We start from the raw sequence: 27,007 nt of genomic DNA, 5'->3' as shown, positions 1-27,007 counted from the left end.
TGATACCCAACGCAGAAATAAACTCTGAGAAATATTTTCCTCAAAATCCATACAATAATGCATTACAACAAATCACTTCATAATATTGTTTCCAAAACATTCAATGTAAAATAAATACTCAGGTTACCATAAATGAAACAACTTGGCAATAATCCAAGAGGTACCCTAAAATATAGACTACCTATTAAATTTTCTATGTATCTGGTTTTAAAAAAATATATCAAAAAGAAAACTATATATTGTCAAGCAGGACAATTTGATTTTCAGTTGGAATATAAATGCAAAGAAACTGATCATAAAGGATCATCAAAATCTGCAATTAAAAGCTCGAGAAAAATCTTTAAACTTAAGCAAAATGGTCATTAGTAAATTTCATTGCTGAATTATGTTTCCTCCATTTAGAAGTGTTGTAGCAGATGTTGCCAACTGTAGCAACATGCAAACTATAATTTCCTTTTCCACTCTGCCTGTAGCATGTATTATCATTGATTGTAGCTTTTCTGATTCTAGTTTATTTCATAGTTTCTCGATAATTTTTGTGATCTCATATGTATTGATTGAAATTGGGGGAAAAAATGGTACTGCCTTGTGAATACTAGTACCAAGATAAAAATGTTTTGAATGATTTTTAACAGATTTCGGAACTACTCTTATATGTGCCCTCAGGTTCTCACCAAACAGTTTTAGCAAGAAACTCCATGCCATCATATGACTACCTAAATTTTTTGTCTAAATTTCAAATTTTATGCCTAAAATGTGTCTCCAAAAACACAGTTTTCGCACATGCAAAAACCTACGTTTTGAAGACACAGTTTAAGCTAAAAATCCGAAACAAACACAAAAAATTTAGGTAGCAAAAACATAAAGTTTCTAACCAAAAATATTTTACAGGAATCCATGTACACAGCGATATGTTTTAACTTAAAAAAACATCGACAAATTGCACATTCTAGGCAGCGAAGGAATCTATGAACTACGCACACTTCGCTTCAATAAATTAATATAACAACAATAAATTTCAAAGAATACCATGTACACAGCATTCTGTTTAAATTTTTAAAAAAATCTACGAATTGCACAATCTAGACATTGCGCACAAATCAACTAAATAAACTAAACTAAATTACAAACAATTCAAAAAACAAAATAATAACAGAAATTCATAGTAAAATAAGCAATAAACATAACATTCTGCAAAATAAAAACAGTAAAATAAAATGCACTTACCATAATACATTCCTGAATAAAATTTTGCCAGTCATACGATGTCTCTGAACAAAAGTGCCAGGATTTTGCTATATCACATCTTTCCGAGATTCAAAATTTCGAAAGTAACGATAAAATCTTCCTCAAAAGTTAACCTACTACACGAAAACCACAATCCAAACTCCGCTAACAGCCACATACTTTACCAGCAACAATTTGACTGCAAATCCACACAAGGACTATCAAAAACGCCCTTCTTCGTCCGAGTTCTCATAGCAGCTCCGCATTTTGGACTCCGTTTTAAAAGTCCCACAGAAATTGCAAAAATACACTTCAATCCTCATAAACACACCCGTGAACAAAAGACTTGTTAAAAACTCCAACATTGTACCTTTTAATACTAAATTTACTTTTCACACAATCTAAAATACGCAACTGAAATCTTGCCACCACGTCTATCGTTGCAACATAGGCAATTTCAAAACACGCACGACATGAACCAACGAGCAATTAAACCACTCCAGCAAAAGAATTTTCATCGTCGTCAGGGTTGTCATACAACACTGGCAAAAACCAGTGCAGAACACATATCGTCACATTTGGTGATAAAGTAGAAGTCCAGAAATCCGCAAAGCTTGGGACCAGAGGTTGTGCGGATTTCAGGACAGAAAAGATAAAGCGTAATATTCGGACTAAAAGTGCAAAATAAATAAGGCATATTAGATACATTTAGTTAAATTATTATATACATTATTGCAATAATTTATTATTACATAGATAAATTGATTATATTATTAATTGTATTATATGTACACAGCATCGAGGTTTGCCGATTTCGCCTCGTGCAAAGATTTCGTATTCCGGTATTAGAATCACCGTTGCTGTAAAATTTCAACAGCTTTTTATTTTTCCGTATATCATACATAATTGTGTCTCAATTCCATACCATGCTGCTATAAATCGAGAAGTAGCAACTGCCTCCATCTTTTGCAGAATTTGCACTTTTTCCGTTACTGTCAATACAACGTGTTTACGTTTTTCAACGTTGCAAGCAGTAAAATCATGAGTGCGTTTCTTTGTGTCGTTGTATTAAAAAGGGCTGAAATTTAAAATATTCTTAATTTATCAAATAGAAATATTAGGATAGAAAAAAGGCAGCACTAAACAATCTTGTGAAATAACAAAACTAAAAAAATACAACAACGTGAATCGTGAACTTGAATGAAGAGTTGAGTGAATCGTCTGCTTTTTTACCTCGATGCAGATATTAGAAAAAAAAAAAACTTTTATCTTATTTTTGTAAACTTTTTTTAATGTCAATAATTTGGTATTTCCATTATTACGTCATTATTCGGTAAGTATTTTTTCTTCGATATTTCGTGCTCAATGTTGCAGTTTCCAAAACCTATAAATTGAATGTTTATATTTTGAGAGGCAACGTGGATTTCAGGAGTTGGCGGATTTTCAGTATTTGACTGTATTAGGGCGCATATAAGAGTAGAGCCCAGATTTCTATCCGTATTTGTGCGACTGTTCTCTATGAAGCCCAGAAACTGGCTAATTATCAACTAGGACATTGAAAATACTGACATAATTAAAAAATTTACTTTTTTGTACCTTACAAGCATAAATATTTTTATTAAAAAAATATTCCTAGTAGTGTTTTCATTTACTTTGTTTGATTTTGACCTGGCCTTTGTGTGCAAAATAGCTGCTTTAAAATAACAAATAAATATAAGTAAACAATGTGTATTATTTCAAAACCTGTTCCTAAATATCAATTTACACAAAACTATTTTGTGTAGACATATGTATGATATGATAATACACGAGTTGATTGTTATCATGTGTATACTTAAAAATCAGTCAGAAACACAGCATCGTTCATTCCAGTTATAGTGAAAGTTGAAACCAGAAATACAGACAGTCAGAAAGTGCTGTATTTTGCTATAAATGTGTAATTAATTATTAAAGATGAAAATTGTACTGCAGATATTTTTAATTATCTGCACCTTAAAAGCAACTTTGTGAATTGGGAAAAACATTTGTTTGGCTATCTTTATTGCTCATAGCTACTATTCTGATTACAAATAATAAAAAAAGAAACATTTTGTGGAAAATAAGTAATTGTATGAGAATAAACTAAATCTATATGGCCAGTGTTTACATTAGTGACAATGATTACTTTTCAGATATTAGTCAATTCAGATAATATGAATTGTACTGTACCTCTTTTTTTATTATGCCGTCAGATTTTTCTCTTGTAGTTCTTATCATATTTTAAACATTTTTCTAGCATTAAAATGTTTGCTAATAATTTTACATCTTTCTTATTTAGATATCGGTTTAATAAAATTAGAAGTTAAAACTAAGACTGCTACTGGAGTGAATTTCACAGTCAGTGGTACATCTAATAATGACACAGGAAGAGTAAATGCATTCCTAGAGACAAAGTACCTGATAAAAGATTATGGTAATGTATAAATATTCAGATCTTGTAATTTAAAAAAAGTACATGTAGGTTTTTCCATTTAAGAACAAAATTCATTTAAAGACTTGTAAAATATTTGATTCAGTAAAGTATTGTATGCATTGATTCTATTATGTGTTTGTTTGCAAAGTCATCATAATTTTTCAATTAGCAGATAATAAAAAGAAATAAGTGAATTAAATATGAAAATCTTATTTATTTAGCAGAATGTAATTGTCCTATAGAAATACTTTTATTTAATACTTTTAAGAATTTTAAAGTAAGCAATTAAAAATTAATTTTTAATGCAATAAAATAAAATATACAATATGTTTCTTTCTAATAACCATTTACATGTGTATAGATAGAATTACATACTTAGAACCACCACAGCTATCTGACAATCTTTTTTATTGAAGCTAACACCATGAAATATAACTGAAATGTTTATTTAGTTTATAAAATAACAAGGTATGCAATATCATTTATTGCAACAATTCCACTTGAGTATTTTTGAAAACATATTTTTTCAAATTAATGCTCTTTACTGTTTGATTTAGTATAATTGCAGTTATTTTGTGTAACTTCAGCCTGAGTGTTTCATTGTTCCTAGATTTGTTAATGTATATTTTAGAGTTTCAGATAACTCATTAAAAAGTAGTTCCATAATATCAAAGGAAATCATTCTGAGAATGGAGCATCACCTCCTTTTGAAATCATGACTGAACATTTGCTCAAGTACAGTCATTTCTGGAAATATGTAATATTGTCTTGATATGTGACAAAACAAATTATCACCACATGCTATTCTGCAATCACACTTCTTAACATGATTCATATTCTGTACAACATTGATGCATCTCTTTCTTTTTGTCAGTTACAATGTACCGGAATATCTGTAGAATGCTTATAACACAAAAATAATTAATTAATGAGAGGTTGTCTGTTCCTCAATGGCGCTGTGATTTAATGTGTAGACATTTTGTTCTTTTTGTGCCACCCAGATGGTATAGTGGGTAGGTGAGCGTACTGCAAAACCAAAGGCCCTGGGTTTGAATACTGGAGAAGGCATGGCTGTAATTCTCCATTCCTTCATAGAACGTAATGGTAGGCCACCTATTAGGTGCTTCCACAATAAAGTGGCCACCACTTCCAGCCTTAGTTGTGCCCAAGCCTAAGTAGTCTAAAGTGCCTGCCAGAAGGGTGGAAAACTGTTCTTTTCATGACTCAAGACCTTTTCTTTCTGAAAAAAAAATTCTGTTACAAAATGTAAATAATATTTATTCGTGTTTGGACACAATTTCTATTTTAACTATTTTATGCAATATAGGACATTGGTATGACAAATAAAGGCATAATTCAGTAACTGTGTAGTAAAGTGTTTTAGAAAACTGAATGCCTTTTTATTTCTTTTCGTGTCTGCATTAAAATATCCCATCGCAATAATCGGTACTTCTGGCAACACCATAATATATAAATGGAAATAATAACTCTCTTGCATATGTATCGTGTACAAGATTTATTGATATGAAATTTTGATTTGGTGCAATATTGAGACAATGTATTTCATTCCACAGCAACATTTGCTGTCTTGCCACTAATACTTCTGATTTCAGCACTTTCTCACCAATGTCTTCCATTTTATAATTTTCTGCGCCTACATTCAAACAACCGTGATTATTCAATCCACTCCAATCGATCTTAGTTTGAAAATGTTTATAAAGAGGCTCTTTTTGTAGACTAAAACTTTAACAAAACTCTTCTTTACTACATCACTCATAAACTGTTTTGTGTCTTGAATGTTTCTTTATGTTAACATTAAATGCTTGATCATCACCTAAGCTCCTTGGCAAAGATGTTACCATTGTATTAACATCAACTGGCACATTGATTACTTGCCTAACTGTTACATACCCTTCGGCTTGCAATTTCTGAATTTGTACGAATGGTAAACGAGGCACTATCAAGCCTTCACATATTGGATCAAGCTTAGGCAAATTTGGTCGATCCAGATATGTGAACCCATGATTCTTCAACAACACTGGTATTTTATTGTTGTACAATGATTGCTTGCAAGAACTACACAAATAGAACCCTTGTACATCTTTGTTTGGAAACTCCTCACATAACACAGCAATAAAGTTATCATTCTTAGTCACTGTGATCAAATCTTTCATTAACATAGCCTATATCAAACACTGCAAACATATCTGAACTCACTGTCTCACTGTTTTGTGAAATATTTTGTACATTGTTCATCTAAATACTTCCATCACTGTTTGCAAAAATAGTCTTCGGTGTGATCAATCTGAAGTATGCCGAAATATTATTAAATGAAGAATTTGAAGTTGAGCTTCCTTCATTTATTTAAAAGTAGTCTGTGATGTTCAAATTCTTTTCTTTTTTTCTTTTCATAGTAGCATTTTGCATGTTCTTTGTGCAACTTGTTTTGCTTGCTGTTTTTCTTCTTTACTTATTTAGCAGCTGGTCACTCTTTTCTCTGTTTCAACAAATTTTTTCGTTCATTCATTTTCAAATTTTATTGATTTCTGTGAAACATTCAGAATTTATACAACCACTCGCAACTGCGTCCAACAAGCAACTGAGCTAAAGCCGCCCACCAGACGAAAATATGCAGGAGTGGGGGTGCACGGCTACTATCTGAGTATGATGAGCACAGCGTATGATGTCATCAAAATTCATGCGATTTTCACTAACTTTGTCATTCAGCTGTAGCTGGACTGTAATTCCAAATTCTTTTTTTTTTTTTTTTTTTTTTTTTTTAAATTTAAGCATTTCCATAATCTGCAAAAGGACCATAACTTTTCCTTCCTGTGGACCATAAGTCTATGTTAAAAGGCTAATTTGATTTAAAATTCTCTTCTTATACTGGGGAAACGGGTATTTCGGTAAAACATATAATTGCAATAAAAGCATTAAAAATATGCCAAAATGAAAATTGTGTTAGAAAAGCCAAATGAATGAAAGATAAAATTGACATTCTAATTTTATGAAAATATCTTATACATCTTATAAAAATCTTGTATATATCTTTTATCCTGTTTTTTTTTTTTTTTTTTTTTTTTAAACCAGCTTAGATGCCAAAGACCTACATTAAACGAGATTTCAAAAAGAAAAAAATGCATTTAAGACATAAAAAATTGTGTATTTTCACAGGCCTTAAACATATGAAAGTAAAGCATCTTATCTAATTCTATAATCTCTGTGACTATGGAAGCTAGCAGAGATCTTGCCGGATTTGTCCAGTCATTCAGTCGGAAGTTTAAAAGAATTAGCAACTCTTGATTTAGTTTGATAATCCAGATATACAGATGATGGATATAGAATTTAAAAAATTATTACTTATTATAATTTTTCATGTTATATTGCCATTGCACAATCCTCTTTAAAATAAAATCTAACATCGTACCCATTAATTAGTACATACTTTTCTTTATACCAAGAATCCTGCAATTTTGTAAATACTCTACTGCATAGGGCAGATCCCAAATTTTATTTTATTTTTTCCTCCTTTTCTTTTTCAAAATGCAAGGGGGAAACCCATGAATAGCAGTTGTTTGGTCCAGGTTGTAATCCTATTGGCTTTACAAGCCTGTCATTTGCATAATTTTTCTTTAACGGAAGCTTTACTAAAATTTTAAAATATACCAGTTGCTTAAGCTTTCTGGTTAGTTGAATGTCATACTTTTACTGTATTTCATTATGATTGTAACTTATATTTTGCTTTTGTACAGAACAATTTTCTGCATTGCATGTATCTTTAAATATTATGCATTAAGAGTTATTTTAATTCAAATATGTTAATTTAGGAGTTACAATCAAAGAGAAGTGGAATACGGACAATGTACTTTCTACTGAATTATCTGTAGAAGACCAATTTGTTAAAGGTTTGAAACTTACGTTGGACTCCAATTTTGCACCACAGAGTGGGTAAGAATTTTATTTAATGCATTCTTTTGAATATAAATTTTTTTTATAATTTATTTTGCAATTATTACTATTTCTGAATATTTTATTAATAAATTACAACAAAAGTGACATTTTGTAATATTTTTAAACATGAAGACTTTTCTTGCTTTTATAAAACATTTACTTAGAAACTCTATGTTAATAAGTATTTTGGAATGAGTTTTTAAGTCTAACAGATTTGTTTTAATTCATAGATCAGTATTTTGTATCTTGATACATAAATTAATACTTTTCCACTTGTGGAGAAGCAGTCAGAATATGCATAAGAATGATGATACCTTATATAATGGGTGGCCATAATTAAACTGACAGTGCTCACAGTGTTCTGTAGCGCGATCTATTTTCGAGAATGACGCCACATTTTGTAGGAAGATTAAATAAGACAGGGGACGAAGGATTCCGCGAAAAAAAATTAGTTCCAAAAGTCACTGCTAGGAGAATATTTGGCGCTGTGTAATAGAAAATAGTGTGTTAACAAATGCAAATTAATAGGGAAATTACCTTTTATTTTGCATTCAAATAGCTATTGTTGTGGACCACATATTGCATTCTGTGCACAGTATGCACAACAGCAGAAAGTAACATGTCTGCAGGAATCTCCCGTACAGTCCTTGATATGTTATCCTTCAACGTAGCCAGGTCCTGGACCACTCCTTGATAGACCTTGGATTTAAGGTAACCTCATAGCCAGAAGTCGCATGGGGTATGATCAGGCGACCGAGGTGGCCATGCAGTTGGAAAGTAGCGGCTAATGACTTTTTCTGTTGTGAATTTCTGTCAAAGCATCGGTTGCACCCGTACAGCAACGTGTGGAGGGGCTCCATCTTGCATGAAAATGATTTCTCCCAGGCATTGTCTTTGGTGAAATGCCGGAATGACATTTGGCGATATTTCTCTCCGGTAACAGAACAGGCTTCCGGTCCTGTCGGGGTTATGTTCTCATAGAAGAATGCACCTACGATACATTCCACTGTGAACCCACACCAAACAGTTACCTTTGGTGAATGTAAGGGAATTGCTGTGACTGCATGTGGTGATTTGTCATCCCAAGTTCGGCAGTTCTGGGTATTCACAGTTCCATTCAGGTAAAAGTGGGCTTCGTCTCCCCATAAGATCATCCATCACGGCCAAGCATCATCCACCTCCATTCTGGCAAGAAAGGTGAGAGCAAAAGTCAATCACTTATCATGGTCGGGGTACAGTAACTCCTGTACACGGCTGATCTTGTACGGATAGAAGTTGATACTCTTTCATAAGATTTTCCATACCGTACTGTAAGGCATATCCATATTAAAAGGTAATTTTATTCTGTATTAATTTGCATTTGTTAACACTCTATTTTCTATTACACAGCACCAAATATTCCCCTAGCGGTGACTTTTGGAACTAATTTTTTTCCGCTGAATCCTTCGTCCCCCATCTTGTTTAATCTTCCTACAAAATGTGGTGTCATTCTCGCAAATAGATCGCGCTACAGAACACTGTGAGCACTGTCAGTTTAATTATGGCCACCCGGTACTTTGGAATTTGCCAAGCTTTGGGTCATCATCATTTCTTCGTTCAAATATGTTTTGTGAGAGATTTTGTATATACACACACTGAAGAGCCGAAACATTGTGACCACCAACTCAATAACACATTGTGTAACTTCTGGCCTGCGAAACAGCTGCAGCTCACCTTGGCATGGATGCCACAAGTTCTTGTTAGATGATTAGAGATAGGTTGTACTAGATATCTAAGCGGCAGTCATACAAAATCAAGGTATTCCGACATGCTCTGAGCTGCTCTTCAATTACATCCCAAATGTGCTCTATCAGGTTAAGATCTGCCAAGTTAGGTGGCCAGGATATTCATTGGAATTCATCCTTATGCTAATTGAACCACTCCAACCCAATTTGAGCCTTGCGACATGAGGCATTGTCCTGCTGGGAGATTCCACTTCCAATTGGGAAGACAGACTGCACGTATGGGTGCAGTTATGTTCAGATAGCCCACAGCTTTCATGGTCTGGTGGGGGGGCAACTGTTTGCCTGGTTAAGATGACTTATCCTAACATGATGAATGAGAAATCATGATTCATCTGGCCAGATAACTGTCTTCCACTTATCTATAGTCCAGTCTTGATGTTCCCGGGCCCACTGTAGCCGTAGTTCACAAATGATGCTTGGTCAACAGAGGCATATAAATAAGACATCTACTATGCAGTCCCATATCCGATAGCATCCACTGAATTGTGTATTCTGAAACACTTGGACCAACACTGTATTCGGCTCTCAGCTAAACCGCTTCCTGGTGCCAATTTTCCTGTACCGAGCAGAACAGTCACCAACATTTTTTTTCTTTGATGATGCATGAATATCCAAATAAATCACTTATTGGCACTATCATATAATTTACATAGGTAGAAAATAAAATCTGCATAAGTAACATGCTGAATATGCGATTATGCAAATTTTTATTCTATGGTTACCTTTTATTTTATCACTGTCATCATTGGCAGTGAGGTTTGCTCTTAAGTTTTCACCTCCTGTGTGAAATATATCACACTGAACAATATTTTAAATTAATATGCGAGATAAGATAATAATGAGTATTCAAATAATTTATTTTAATTTCAGAAAAAAGGCTGGAACCCTTCGCACAGCATTTAAGAATGAACATGTGCATTTAAATGGTGATGTAGATATTGACGCTACTGCTCCTCAGTTCCATGGTGCAGGTGTGATCAAGTATGTTGTAATATTTTGTAAAGTAACTTTTTTTTTTTGTTTCCTGTCTTTATGTTAAAGAAATTTACCATTAAAATTCAAATATTCTGATCAGAAGAGGAAAACAAAACAAAATATGAACTGTGTGTTGTAAAATAGTCAAGTTCTAATAAATTAACAGCAATTTTTGTCATAATGTGAAGTACTGCAAATTTTAATAGCATATGTATGATTTTGTGTGAAATGTTATTATTGAATACATTTTTATGGGATATTAATTACTTGAAATAAAATGTCTCCCTAACAGTTTTTTTTTTTTTTTTTTTTTTTTTTTTTTTTTTTTTGTTAATGTTATGAGACAGTGAATATCTGTAAACTCTTAACAAAGTTCAAAAGAAAGTATTATAGTAAAATAGAAAGACTAAATTATATATGCTTCTAACACGGACAAACTCGGCGACATCAGATCATTCTTATGCTGTGTTATAGTATAGCGTTTGGCAAATATAAAAACATTTTTTATCAATTACTATAATGGTGCAAATGGTAATAAAACTTATCAGTTAAATATATTATAAATTACATCAGTTAAATTTGTAAAATCACCAGATATATCATAGCACATTAATAAAATCCTGCCATGATTTTAGAACTTAAAAATAATTCAGGGATCAAAAAGGCTGTACTATAAACACAGTTTGAGAAATCAGTTCAGTGAGTGAATAATCAAGATACTGTGTAATTATGATTTTAGGAAAAAAGTTCAGAGGAAAAAAGCCCACACAGAAGTATGCCCACATAGAAAAATACTCACATGGAAAAATGCTCACTTAGAAATATGCTCACACGGAAAAAAGCTCACATAGATATATGCTCACATAGACATAAGCCCACTGATAAATGAAATACGAAGAAATATCCTTACATTAATTGATCAATAATTAATCGATTTAAACATCGTACACAACTTTAATTTTTTAAAGAAAAATTATTTGATCATTTGAAAAAATTATTGGATAAATGCTCATATTAACCTTTTCAGGGGCGGTATATAAAGGAATGAAAACTATAGTAAAATTTTGCATGTACTGTAATATTTTATACAACTGCCCCTGTACGACATTTTCCCCCTGTAACTGCCAATAGTTTCTTTTTGTTTTTTATTTACTCTATTTTTGCATACTTTTGATGTGTATCTATAGAAATTGATGTCTGAATGTAGTTATTTAAGTTTGGAGCCAAAAATGTTCTAGAAGAAGACAGTTTCCAATCGAAGTGTTGAATCATTATGAAGTTTCCAGTCGAAGTGTTGAATCATTATGAAGCAACCTTCGAAAATCTCCTAAAACAACAAATTACTACGAAAGCTTTCATAAGGTACTAAATCCGTTATTTAATTGTAGCTATCCTAGTATGTGGTTTTTGTTTGACGGACTGAAAAAAGATTTAGGCTGTCATTTAGGCACCCTATATTTACTAGTTATTGTAAATACAGGACGTACTGAAGTAAAAGAAAATATGAAAACTTTCATTTGGTAATCGCGAATCATGTAAGAAACTATGATGAAATCGATGATAAAATTAGATATTTACGTATATTAGCTAATATTCAGTAAGTTTGTAGAGATATTAGGTATTTTGGAAGCAGGAGATGTGAAAAAATGAGCAAAGCCTTCATCGGGAATCCAACCACAAACCTCTGGAATACGCTCCCAGCGTGCAGACCACCACACCACGAAGTCATGCTAGAAATACCTTATATACATCTCCCTTTTAAAGGCCGATTGGGATGTTTAGGGGACCTAATCGCCAAATCCTGGGTGTAGAAAATCATCATCCACCACCCTTTTAGTTCGGGCACCACTGTAGAGACATTAGGTATTTTGGAAGCAGGAGATATGAAAAATGAGCAAAGCCTTCGCCGGAAATCGAACCAATGACCTCTGGAATACGCGGCCAATGTGCACACCATGAAAGCATGCTAAAAAGGTGGCAGAAATACCTTATAAGTCTATGTGAAATATACACAATTTATATATAACAAGGTATTTTACGTAATTTAAATAAAGTAATTACTTCTGTTTGCTTATTCTTCTGAATGTTTATATTATAAAATGTGTAACTTACACTTAGTGTTATTTTTTTTTAACTATTAAAATTGTCATAATTTTTCGCTGTATATTCTGTTTCATTTTCCTTCCTTCCTCCTCTCTCTTTCCTAATTCAAAACGGCCCATTTTTTAATCTTGTATAGCAACTAAATCTACACATAAGTTATACAGTTTTTGATATATATACACCACAGATGTTTTGGTAATTTAAATAATTTTTCTTTGAAAAATTCAAGTAGATGTACGATGTTCAAATCGATTAATTTATTGATTGATTAATGTAAGGATATTTCGATGTATTTTATTTATCAATGGGCTTGTTTCCATGTGAGCATATTTCTAAGTGAGCATTTTTCCATGTGGGCTTTTTTCCTGTGAGCATTTTTCTGGTCACCGTAATTATTTACAGCAGCTATTTTTAAGTTCTCTCAAAATGAGAGTTTAACATTCATTACTAAGTTGGTTTTAGGAACACTTCCTAAAAACAAATATAGCAGTGTTGCCACAAAAGTATGCGAAATATCAAACACACACTTACATTAATTGATCAATATTTAATCGATTTAAACATCGTACACAACTTTAATTTTTTAAAGAAAAATTATTTGATCATTTGAAAAAATTATTGAAATTATTTTTCTGAACCAACATATAAAGTCTTTTTTTTTTTCCTCTATTTTGCTAGTAAATTAATCTTTTTGTATTGCAGTCGGATAAGTATATCCAAGCCTCAACAATTGTAACTATATATTTCCATTTTTTTCACCAGCCACATTATTTTCTTACAGCTATTTGCACATAGTCTTACACTGAGAAACATGTTTCTGTGTTAAGCGATGAGCATCTTTTTTTTTTTTTTTTTTTTTTGTTGTTGTTGTTTTGTTTTGTTTGTTTGTTTTGTTTTGTTTTGATAAGCTTTAAATGTTTTGTTTTGATTAGCTTTAAATCAGATTTTATAATTTTGTTCACAGTTCCGACAGAAATATTTAAAGATTTTGCAATATCTCTTTGGGGGGCTGGATTTTCCTTTGAAACATGAGATGCAATTTGGGGTTTCAAAAGAGCTGTGCGTACCTTTGTTGGGTAAAAATAGAGCAGTAGATTTAGAAGCCTCATGGCTAAATCAGTAGGCCTAATATACTGCCCCGGATGAGCAATTGCCATTGTTTATCATCATTAAAAGAAGTTTCTCTCAGCAACTCTCAAGCTGCTGCTCTATTTCCAATTTGCTCAGCATGTGCAATTGCATTAAGCTTAAAACCAGCAGTATAGCTTCTGTGCCGTTTAGGTGCCATTTTCAAAAATGTTCTGCTCCAGGAAAAATCAATTTGTGCTGAAGAAGAAATTATCCAGAAAAAATCAATTTGTGCTGAAGAAGGAATACGCCAGAGTTTGTTATTGCAACACAGGTGGAGTTGTGTCCGCCTTTGAAAAAAATCACAGTAGATTTACAATGGAAAAGACAGGAGAGGGAAGATGATGGTCCTGAAAGATCATCCACTGGCAAAGAAGAGGGATTATTCAAACTGATGAGAATGCTGATTTGAAAGAAGGAAGAATGTTATTGATCTAAGATCCCATTTAGGTGAATAAGGCACATAGGTCCATTCAAGACAAATAATGTAAACAAAATAAAGTTTGCAACTGAGTGGTGTTTTGTGTGGCAACAGCACCAAACTATGTACAATGACATCACAGGATATACTTTTTTAAGTGCACCTAGGTACTTTGGATGAATAGAAACATCACACCCACTGAAAATTTGTTTTAAACATGTTCATTCTGATAGCCCTTTTTCTGAACTATCATATTACATCTTGATTTCCAAGATAAAAGTCCTTTTCTTAAAACATAAAGGTTAATTTTATTCCACTCCTCTTTCACAGTCTTCCAGAGTCCATCCAGTGTTTTGGGGTGCCAATTATAAAGAGCTCATTTTAAAAGTCCAGATGCACAGTAATCCGTAGGAAACACATTAGGGGACTTGGGTGGGATGCATTTAAAGGGAATAGCTTCAACGCAGCTTTCATTTCTCATTTTTCAAAAAATAGAGCAGTAGATTTAGAAGTATGGCTTGGGGCCTTATCCTGATGGAACTTAACACAGTGAATATTGTTTGGATAAAGAGATTGAATTTTCTTCTTTAAAAATAGGTGTTAAAGGATATTTTTTTATAGTAATCCAAATTAATTTGACATTTTTTTTCTACTTTCCGTATTTGAAGTTTTCTATTGTAAGAGAATCCAGCAATAGCCACAAAACCTTTAGAAAAACCTTTCTTCCTTTTTCTGAACCAACATATAAAGTCTTTTTTTTCTCTCTATTTTGCTAGTAAATTAATCTTTTTGTATTGCAGTCGGATAAGTATATCCAAGCCTCAACAATTGTAACTATATATTTCCATTTTTTTCACCAGCCACATTATTTTCTTACAGCTATTTGCACATAGTCTTACACTGAGAAACATGTTTCTGTGTTAAGCGATGAGCATCGTTTTTTTTTTTTTTTTTTTTTTTTTTTGTTGTTGTTGCTTTGTTTTGTTTGTTTGTTTTGTTTTGTTTTGATAAGCTTTAAATGTTTTGTTTTGATTAGCTTTAAATCAGATTTTATAATTTTGTTCACAGTTCCGACAGAAATATTTAAAGATTTTGCAATAGCTCTTTGGGGGGCTGGATTTTCCTTTAAAACATGAGATGCAATTTGGGGTTTCAAAAGAGCTGTGCGTACCTTTGTTGGGTATGCATTTTTTGCCTTTTTCCCAGTCAGATATAAATTTTAACGTTTCTGTCCTTTCATATTAATTATGTCACTTATTTTACGTGTAGAAATAGTAAAACCTGCTTTTCACATCTTTTTTTAATAATTGAATAATAATATTTCTCTTCGGAGAGTGCAAAAATATAGTCTTTCATCCATTGTTTATTTTCAGCAAAATTTTGAAGAAAAGAATATTTTTAATGCTGCAGACAATAATTAAACCTTATTCCAAATTGATGCCAGTCATGTTCATATTTTAAAATTACTATTTAAATTTGTGGAGAAAGTCAAAATCGTTACAAAATTGTGCAAGCACCCTTTGTACTGTATCACTGATAGATTACATTATTTTTTCCCAACTGAAGTCCCAAACTGGAATACTATTCTGTGACTAAACAAAGTACACCTTAAAATAGAATAGAGCTCCGGAGTAATGTCTGACTATTCAAACATGTAAAAACTAAAGCATTTTAGTTTCAAGCTGCGAGATCAGTTATTAGTCCAAAGCGGCAATTTGCTCTGAGGGACTATTAATTTCATTTTGGCATTTTGCGTCGAAAACTTTAAGAGGCCGTATCACTTTTCAAATCATTGCCACCCTATATTATCACCTTGTCTTATATTTAAAGAAATTAAATAATGAAGATTTTGCATAAATGTGTGTGTTTCTCGCATTGTGATAAAATAATGTTACCTAGAGCCATCTAAATTTGAATAACATAATCTTCCATAGAATATGGGCATGTGGAAGTCCTAAATTGAATTTGAAATTTGTTTTATTATCGATTTCATATTTTGTAACACTTCAATGAATTTTTGATTAAAAAAACTAAACGATTTCAAAGTGAGTGATGGCAACACTGTACAAAAAGAAATAATTTTTATCTCCAGCATGCGAGACTGTGTATCTGAAATTCTAATGATATGCTTATTTTAAAATTAATTTGTGATATTGCTGTTGAACTTAATTTTATATTTTGAGTACATGGTACACAATATTTAATAAATAAAGATAACACACAAAACATTAAAAGAACGCCCCTGTGGACGTAATTTAAAATCTGAAAACTTTCAGATATTTTTTCTTATATATTTAAACTGTTTTTAGTTTTATATTACTTTTTTGATTTTTTACCCCTTCCTCTATTTATTTATGTGGCATTAAGAAGTTTTAATTTTTGCAGTTACCAGAACTGGTTAGTTGGTGCTAAATTCTCTCATGACTTTAGCAAGAACCAGTTGACAAAAACAAACATTGGTTTAGGTTATTCCCTAGGAGACTTTGTATTCCATTCAAATGTGTAAGTATGCTTTGGCTGATCTCTAAAATTAAACTGATGTTTAGTTGCATCCTCTTTTAAGTTAATGAATAAGTATTTGCTGGAAATTTTGTTTCTAATCATTTTTTTTTTAAGACTAAGTGAATAGTTAATTATTTGTGCTTGTTCCCATAAATATCATTCATTTGATCTGGTGTATATGTGAAATATGTACTACTGAATGACCATACCTTCATATTAAAAGTAAGCAGATTATGAAAACAATAATTGTAGAAGTATACATGCCAATTGGAAGTGCAAATTAATTTTTCTAAAGTGGCAATAGTCATTTCATATGCATTTATTGATACATGCCAACTGGAAGTGCAAATTTATTTTTCTAAAGTGGCAATAGTCATTTCATATGCATTTATTGACATAAAAAATCATCTTGAAGTAAATTGATATTGTCTGTTACTTTAAAATGAGCATTAAGTCATAGCAACTGTCCCCACATTTAAATTAGAGAACTTTGCCATCTACCACAGCAGTCATTAACATGATTAAGAGTAGGCTAGAAAGGGGGGGAAATGGCTTTATTGTGTTTATTGTGAAATAATACTATAATGGAAGAGTTAGTATTGGTAGAAAATTTCATTTCTTAAGTGAACTGCAAATTTTATCCTATTTAAATTTCCTTTATACGACCAGTCATTCTAGCCTAATTTCTTATAGAAAAAAAATTTTGATACTTTACGTATTATCCTATTGATTATGAAGCTGTCGCCAAGTGGAACCAGTTATGAATAAGCGTGACGTAAAAACACACTCATAACGTTTGCATTTTCGTTTGATGTAATCTTGAATGCATTTCGATAAGCTACTTTCCATTTACACATAAACAGTTTTTTCACTTTCACTACTGTGGAAATAATTATTAAAATTTGGGACCTGTTTTTTACAGAATATCAAGCAGTAAATTATTTTCAAAGTTATGGTGGAATTTGATGGTGCCCAAAAATCTCTATTAATGGACACAGTATGTTTAGCTGAATATATGCAACAAAAGAGTAATAAATTGGGACAATTACCTGTGGGAAAGTTGTACTTGTAACTTTCTAAACAAAGCATCTGGTAAAACCAAAGAGCTGAGAAATACAGGAAAGCATTTTTATAAAATAGGTCAAATACTGTTTGTGTATTAAATAATCAAACATCAGTTGCTTCAGAATTGTGCAGGAACAACTGGTGCAACTTTGGCAAGATCTCTGCCAACTTTCACAGTTTGATAATCGGCATTCACAGTTGATGGATAATATGCGAGTACCAATTTTTTAATCAAGTGTCCAAATCTATAATGAATTTAAATATCAATAATTAAACAAATTTTTATAAGGTGAAAACTGAAAAACAGTATTTGGTGTAGTGAGTAAAAAAAATTTCAGAACTCTTTGTATTAAAATAGACTGTCATTTTCAATAAATGATTTAAATGTTAATTGTAAGTCACATTATCTTTTGTAAATTCTTCTGTCTATTCTTACTTTCCATTTGGGTGCTTGAGCTATAAGCAAAGCAGAATCTGGGAGATGTTTTAGGTCTTTTTAACTCTTCAAACTGGTAACACAAAAGGCCAAGCCAATACTAAGTGGCATTTCTTAATTCCAGAATCACTTTATTAAAAATGTTTACCTTAACTTCTTTTCTTCTAAAACATATACTACTATAACTATCTGGACACATTTCAAGATGCACGTCTGTGTGCTTTTAAGATACCATGACTAATATGTTTAATGTGACTTGGAGACTTGTAGAAATAAAGTGTAGGAATTTATTTTCTGAAGCAGATCTACAACCCTCCCTTTTTTAACTGTGTGAGTCCCAGGAAGTATTGAAAAAAGTTGTCAAAGAATCCCAAACAGCGCAACTGAGCTTTTTCTCGATGATTATGAAAAAATAATATTAATTAAAATAAATATTCTTGCATGAAATTTCTGTACTGAGTATAAATTTTCAGTCTCTAAATGAAAGGAACTTGTGAAAAGCCAATTCCTTGAAAGTCTTCTGAAATTTTTCTATTAGATTTGAAAGGAAGTTCAACTGAATACCTTTCATGTTCATCTCAAATATGCTTTTTTCAAAATGAATTTTACATAGTTTTTCTTCTGTTGTAAAAGGCTGTGAACCTGGCTGTACTCTCTGTTTTCCAAATGACATACTAATTCTTCAGTATTTACATTAATATGATTGACAGACAATGAATTACTCGGTTTAGGCATCTCTAAAGCTGTTGCCCCTGCAATAATCCAGCCTACTTTAGAACAAACAGCCAAAAGGTTAGACGATACACCATCTATCAATGTTAAAAATGCATTCACCCATAATAAAATGTGAAGTCTACTTGATTTATAAAATGGTGGATCTATAAAAGGGAGGTTATCAACTAATATTTTTTATTGTCAAAGCAGTAATGGAAACTCTTCAGTCACTACTGAAACAAAAAGTAAACAATAAGTCAACTTCTGTGTTACTCACATTAAGTGTTGAGTCAAAACTGAAATTCTACTCTTTCACACTCAAACCCAATTTTTCTATATATTCTCTTGCAATAAATGACCTTTGACTTCCAGTATCCAATAAACATCTGCACTTCCTAAATAGTGTAATCTTTTCATGAAGATTTTAAATGTAAAATTTGAGCATTTGACAGGTTAGGATTGTTATACACATAAAGAATCCTTAAAAGTTATCCAATTCCACAAAATGGTAGGAGCTTAACACTTATTGAAGTTGTTGCCTCAGTTTTTATCTCTTATTTCAAATACAACTGAAGTGCCTCAGATTTTTATTTATTTATTATTATTTATGTTAAATTGCATCTCAGTGTATTTTTCTGTTATTTTCATCACGTTTTGTATATAACTGATGAGCTATCTCTTTTGATTAATTAATTACTAAATGAGTTACTCTTCTTTGAAAGTAATTCATATGCACATAGGTCAGCATTTTATGTGTTAAATTTATCTTTACATTTCATTATTTGTGATTTTAACACTTTCTTTTCATAAAATGTCATTCTGTCATCTTTTATATGGCATTCTAGTCATGGTACTTAATTCTCCTATTTAACGTACCAACTTCCAAACATGAGATATGCAGGATATTCTCACAGTGGCTGCCTTCTTCGCTATGGGTGTTCTGAACTCGTACACCTCAGTTCTTTGCACCAATATATGAAAAAAACATCACAATGTCAGTGCTCGTGATATAACATTCACTTTTATTTTTTAAACAGTTTTGTCCGTTTCATTATTAAAGAAATAGGCTTAAAACTTAATTATTTTAGATTTAAATGCAGTAATTACTTTCAATATTCACTTTGATTGCTTGATTATACTAGCTATCCATATATTTTGTTTTAGCCCAAAGGGAGCCTGTTAATTTTGCTTTGGAATTAAATTTGTAAATACCAACATTGTTTATTAATTACAACAATGATGCAAATATTCATAAAAATTAGTAGTTACAATTTACATCAGTTAGATACATTATTCAAAAGTAAAGGCATAAATTATTAAAAACTATATTCATTGCATTTAAATCGTTCAGTTTAAGTAATTGCATTTGTAATTTGGCCAGGTCAAGTGAAAGATAAAGGTCTTATATCTGTTCAGAATGGGTAACATTTATCAGGTAGTGTGACTGTTACATGCTCTGGTAACTGTACTTATTGGCTCAAAAAAATGGAAAAACGTTATTATGCATGTTTAAACATCAGAAGTTTATTAATCTATACTTGCTCCTAATGATGAGAGAATATGGCTATTTCTTCAGATGCAGTGAGCCTGTGCTTTTTAATTAACACAAGTTAGCTGCAAATACTTTAAATTTAGCTTGTTTGTTTTTAGAACTTAAGTTGCAAATCAGTTCCTCATTTATTGTAGGATGTTATTGTTTAAAATATCTTCAGAATGTTTTATAAAATATGGAATACCACAATTGTTTAAGATAAAATTAATTTCCAGCAGACCGCTATATTTAAAAAAAAAAAAAAATTGTTTTGGGTGAGTAGCTTTCAGATTGTGCATTCAGCCGACATGCTATATTTGAATTTAAGTGTGGCTTAAGATATAAATACATTGTCTACAGGAACATAATGTGTTGCATTAGTGTGAAACCTTGCATTTCATTTACAAATACCAAATTGTGTTAGATTTGCTGCTTTTAGTGCTTCTGTTTCATATCTTTTCTTGTGTATTTATTCATTTATATATTTTTTCAGAATTGATGGACAAGAATTTGGTGGTTGCATGTATCAGAAGGTCAATGATAAACTTGAATCAGGAATGACCTTGTCATGGACGGCAGGAACTAATGAAACTAGATTTGGTCTTGGTTGCATATATAAGTTAGATGAAGATTCATCTCTTAGGGTTAGTATAATAGTTACAAATTTTAAATCATATTTTTTACTTTATTACTAAAATAATAGCAAATGTATTACATAAGATCTTAATATATTGTTAAAATTAATACAGTCAAAAGTCGTTAATTCGGACACCCATAATTCGGAATGATCTATAATCCGGACCTCAAAACTAAAAACTTTCTGCGTATGCGCCGCGTTGACACATGCGCATAGGCGTTTACGCGTGTGCTGCGTAAGACCTTTTACGACTGCGCATATGAGTGTGCGCAAGTGCAGAATACGTTTTCGCGTGCGCGTTTTATGTATAATGGACGTATAAGCTAAAATTATCTAATTATCTATTTCAGTTAATGTTGATAATTGCGTTGTTCCTTAATTTTCGAATTGGATCCGGCTTATTATTTTTTGCAGACTGTAAGAGCAATTTTATAAAAGTAAGCTAAACTTTCGATTATATCAAATAGAATTTCCGATATATATTTGTTAATATGTAAAGGATCTAAAGCGAAAGTATGTTTTGAAATCCGAAATCTGTTTATCAATTTCACGCTGCTCGGCGGGGGGAACGCCGCGGCGGGCGCGTAATGAATTGGAAGTTGATCTGTCAGCACTATCCTTATCTTCAGCGCAGATGTTTTTATTTTATTTGGCTTATAATTCCTTACCAAATGTAGTATTTCATCTCAATATGCTCCGTCTTTGATATGATTTAAAACAAGTTCCTCGTCATTATAATTCGCTTCCGATAGCGAAGAAAAGTGACAGAGGTTATTGAAAATGAAAAAATTTTGATTGACTAATTAGTCGGTGTTCTCGACACAGCAATTATAGGACTTGAACAGCGGAACTTTGTAACTGAACAAGAAATTATGTCTGTTTAATAGAATTAAAGAGAAAGTATTATCACATGAAACAAAGCAAAACTTAAACAACTTACATTGAAAGAAATGTTTAATAAAGTAAACAAATAAATATTAAGCTTTTTCTTTTTGCAAATTTTGATACCCTTTAGATCATAATTGTTCTTTATTTCATAAATTACAGTTTCATATTTTTAATTTTAGAATTTCTGCATGCCATCTTATGAGATTTAAACTGATGATCTATAATCCGGAATCGCCGAAGTCCCGACGAGTCCGGATTAACGACTTTTGACTGTATACAACTATAGTCTGAAGACATCATATACTATTTATAAAAAATTTTAAGTAGAAAATTTTATATATCTTTAATGCAATTTTGATTCTGAATTTTATTGTGAGACATATGCAATTTCTGTTATTTAAGTGTTTAATTTAATCAAATTAAAAATGTGAATGTGTTAAAGCAAGATTTTTGACATAACTTTTTTTAAGTATATAAAAAGCCAGGCCCTTAAAAGTGAGGTGTAATCCATTCTTTGTGTTTCGTTTCAATATGATGCGTGAATGTATTGTTCTTCCTTAGATGATACGGAAAAATATATTATCATAGAACTCTTAGTTCTCAACTTTTATAGTTAGAAGCAGGTATTATTATATGAACTCAATATATATCATAGCTTTTGTTCATTGTACAAACAGCTCATGAAAGCTAACCCACTTTCATGAGCTGTTTGTACGATGAACAAAAGCTATGATACAGTCAAAAGTCGTTAATCCAGACTCGTCGGGACTTCGGCGATTCCGGATTATCGATTTTTCCGGATTATAGATCATCAATTTAAATCTGGTAAGATAACATGCAGAAATTACAAAATTAAAAATATGAAACCGTAATTTATGAAATAAAGAATAATTATGATCTAAAGGGTATCAAAATTTACAAAAAGAAAAAGCTTAATATTTATTTGTTTACTTTATTAAACATTTCCTTCAATGTAAGTTGCTTCGTTTCATGTGATAATACTTTCTCTTTAATTCTATTAAACAGACATAATTTCTTGTTTAGTTACAAAGTTCTGCTGTTCAAGTCCTATAATTGCTGTGTTGAGAATACCGAATTTGTCAATCGAAATCTTTTCGTTTTCAATAACCTCTGGGTCACTTTCTTCACTATCGGAAGCGAATTATAATGACGAGGAACTTGATTTAAATCATATCAAAGACAGAGTAGATCGAGATGAAATACTACACTTAGTACGGAATTATAAACCAAATAAAATAAAAACATTTGCCCTGAAGATAAGGATAGTGCTGACAGATCAACTTCCAATCCGCAGGGTGAAATTGATAAACAGATTTCGGATTTCAAAACATACTTTCGCTTTGTAGATACAAATTACATATTAGTAAATATATATCGGAAATTCTATTTGACATAATCTTTCTAATCTATCATAATCTAATAATGACGTTTCTGCCCCCCCCCCCTCATCCGCAGAGCAGCGTGAAATTGATAAACAGATTTTGGATTTCAAAACATACTTTCGCTTTGTAGTAAATATATATCGGAAATTCTATTTGACATAATCGAAAGTTCAAGCTTACTTTTATAAAATTGCTCTAACGGTCTGCAAAAAATAATAAGCCGGATCCAATTCGAAGATTAAGGAACAACACAATCTGCAACATTAACTGAATTAGATAATTTTAGCTTAGCGTATTAACTCCGTTACAATTAAACGCGCATGCGCACAAACATATTCGCAGCCGTAAGGGTCTTACGCGCTCTCGTAAACGCCTGTGCGTATGCGTGAACGCGACGCATGCGCAGAAAGTTTGTAGCTTTGAGGTCCGGATTATGGGTGTCCGAATTAACGACTTTTGACTGTATATTATAAATTTGAATCTTTTACTCTTAGGGTGTTACCTTTAGTTTATGTATTTTTCTTGTGCAAATTGAATTTTATTTCACATTTCAAAAATTTATATTGAATTAGGCAATGGAAAAGCTTGTAGTGGAACATAATTTAATGTTTCTTTATAGTTATTAAGATTTCCCTAGTGGCAACATGATATAATGTTTTGAATAGTTATTAAGATTCACCATGTGGCAGCAATGAATCGAGCTAAAAACGTTGTTACTTGGAGTGTTCCTTGATGAACGTTGCGTAAGCTTTATTTCTTAAAAGTTTGTTATATTTTTATGTAAAAATAAATATACTGTTTCTTTTAAGACCAAAATAAGCATTTATTTCACTTATGAAATTCTCTGGCTGATCAGTTTCGAATACACTTATTCATCAAATCCACAAGCTTATACGAATTGCTGATTTTACAGTGAACCAAGGATAAGGGGCACCCAGACCTAGCTAATGAAAGCCATACACAGTTAAACACCCTAGCTCTTAGAGGTGATCTGAGGAGGCTGACCTCCTCCCCCGATCAACCTATGGAGATAGGAAAGGAAGGAGGGCCAACCTCGCACTACGAGTGAAACACTGCTCCGAGGCTTTAGTCTCCAGATGGGGTGCTTTTTGTTTACATTCAGAAGCTTCCTTGACAGCACTCTCATAGTATTTCATCGCACGACAGTTCCATACAAATTGAAAAACAGGACACTTTCGCATAAAAGAAACATTGTGTAATGGATAATAGCAATTTCTATAGTTTAGTGACATTTACGCAAAAATTTCATCTTGGTTATTTTTCAATAACTAACAATAGCGATTTTGATTATGAATTTGTTTTATAAAATTCTAAACTGTTAAAATAGATTTTAGCAAAAATGTTATGCTTCAAGAGTGAAAAATACCTTACGGTACCTTTAAAACTGTATATATCTTTTGATACGCTTGACAGATAGAGTATTTGGTACTTTTATTTTATGTTCCAAAGGCATAGTGAACGCACAGAAATTGAAAGATTTGCACATGCTGAAAATGAAAAATATGAAATATGTATGGGTATTTATGCATATGCTTGCAAAAAACATGTATATGCCTTTAACAAAATATGTGTTTATTTATAAATGTATCTGGACTGAAGGATTTATTCATTCATAAACTCCTACGAAAGTTACTTTGAAGAAATCTAATTATCAAATGTATCTAAATTTATAATGATTATAAATATTATCTAAATATATAATAACCTTAAAGCAGAAATTGAAATCCTGTTGATGTTGAAATGCATTTATAAAACTATTTAAGCAAGAATTGTTCGTACTGGAAAGCAATCTGTTAAAAGGTATTGTAAAGCAAATTCTATGAGATGTGTACTTAAGGAAGTAAAGATGAGTTTCAGAATATGTATTTATTGAAATTAAGGGTAAAAAGATAATTAAAAGAATTATTCCCTTACATTTTATACCTTACAGTTACAGTTTTTAAATAATATTTTTAAAAACAAGTTATTCCCTTTCAGAAGTATTCTGAGAAAGTTAAGTACATGGAAATGAGGACCAATATTCACTATTAAAATAAAAGGCACACTAATTTGAAATGGACCAAATGAAGCATTAATTATAAATTGGCTTATATTTTTCGATTTAAAAGGTACTTCGTAAGCTAAAAAATCGTGTCTTTCAGAAAGTATTTTAGGAAGAAGCTGTATACATAGAAAAGAAATAATGCATAATTTTTATATTAATAATACAATAAACTTTGATTTTCATTTTTGTGATCCTTAACCATATAAAATTGAATTACCTTAAAAATGTTTTCTAATGTAATTAATGAAAATTTGTGAAAATATTTCATTCAGATTAAAGTGTTCTGAGCAAACTGTTCTGTGAAAAGTATAGCATTTAATTCCGTTCAGAATGAAATGTTTTTTAAAATGTATTCTTTTCACATACTTAGGACTCTGAAATATTGTAGAAAAAGGAAATATTATATGTATATTTATGATGTAATTGCAAAATATTTACATCCAACCGTGTCAAAAACCTATTTATCTTTATGGTAAATCACTGAATGTTTTGGTACTTCAAAGCAATGTATGGGGGAAATTGGTTAGGGCCTCTCCTTACTTCTTACCTCCATTTATCAACCCAGGGGGACAGAAAGTCAATCAGTCCAGGTAAATACAATGCTTAGTCCACAATCGTCAACAAAAAGAACGCAAGTCAAGGAATCTCTCCCCCAGTGTTGACCGGGGGTGCAATCTTCCCCGGATAACCTTGTAAATCTAACCACGTAGCATCGCCACAAACCAAGGGGCAGACAAGACAATACCACCTGCCGAGCCTCAGTGGTTCTAGTTACTGCGAAGATTAATTTTTCCCCCATAAGGTCAAGTTTGTCTGGATATTGACCTGGTGAGAACGCCAGGCTTGCTCCCATTCGACCCCTAGAGGAAGCAATTCTCTAGAGATTGAATGCAATGTTCCCTGATTTTATGGTTTAAGTGTGAAGAACATGATATTTAATATATAAAGGTAACACACAAAATGTTAAATCTGAAGGCTTTCAGGTTTTCTTATCTTTTATCCCCTATTATATATTTATCTTATTTTATTTTTAGGCTAAAGTAAACAACAGCAGCCAGATAGGTCTCTCTTTCACTCACAGACTTAGGAAAGGAATTCAACTGACCTTATCTGCATTGCTGGATGGCAAAAGTTTCAACCAAGGTGGACATAAGATTGGTCTTGGCTTGGAACTGGAAGGATAATCTAAACATTATGAAACATATATTGGAAACAGTATACAGATATTGGTGAAGTTAGATGGAGTGGCTCTATTTTTCTCATCCAAAGTCCTGTAGTTGCAGTTTCAGAATTGGGGAATGGGAATTTTGTTTACTGTGTAGCATCTAAACAAAAAATATATGTATAAAATTTTCAAATTTTTTGACATTATATATTTATGTCAAAATATTCTAACTATATTTCAGAAAAATAAATTCAATAAATGAGGTTAAGTTTTTTTGTTTATTATAGTGACTTTTTTAATACTTAAAAACGCCTCGGGGTAGAAAATAAACTTAAAGCTTGCATGTTATTAAATTTCATTTATATTTTAATAGCATCTGCACTGGAAACAAGTAAATATGAATTAATAAATACTTCTTACTAACATGTTATGTAGGTTTTATGTTAAAAATTTTGCATAAATTGCCATATATTGTCTTCCTTCAGATTTGAAAAGGAAGAAGATTATATAAAATTCAAATTTTGTCATCTGACCAGATCCATCGATTTCAGTCGGCTCAG

The 27,007-nt window shown here is 31.7% G+C and overlaps 1 protein-coding gene across 2 annotated transcripts in view; it reads left to right on the top strand.

Moving 5' to 3' along the window:
* LOC118179624 (non-selective voltage-gated ion channel VDAC2-like) overlaps positions 1-26,720 on the top strand; it is a 31,744-nt gene extending 5,024 nt beyond the window's left edge. For both annotated transcript variants that reach the window (XM_035348788.2, XM_035348789.2), the window contains exons 3-8: positions 3,545-3,679; positions 7,507-7,627; positions 10,285-10,395; positions 16,427-16,543; positions 20,783-20,933; positions 26,317-26,720. In XM_035348788.2, the coding sequence (XP_035204679.1) occupies positions 3,545-3,679; positions 7,507-7,627; positions 10,285-10,395; positions 16,427-16,543; positions 20,783-20,933; positions 26,317-26,466 (785 nt within the window). In that variant the 3' untranslated portion in view covers positions 26,467-26,720. The remainder of the gene's footprint in view (positions 1-3,544; positions 3,680-7,506; positions 7,628-10,284; positions 10,396-16,426; positions 16,544-20,782; positions 20,934-26,316) is intronic.
* Positions 26,721-27,007: the final 287 nt, after the last annotated feature.

Source organism: Stegodyphus dumicola, chromosome 2, assembly GCF_044657685.1.
Source record: "Stegodyphus dumicola isolate Sdum_Otavi_A_Nest chromosome 2, ASM4465768v1".
Classification (NCBI taxonomy): Eukaryota; Metazoa; Arthropoda; class Arachnida; order Araneae; family Eresidae; genus Stegodyphus; species Stegodyphus dumicola.
Note: the sequence above shows the minus strand (reverse complement) of the source record. Positions and strands in the feature narration are given on the sequence as shown.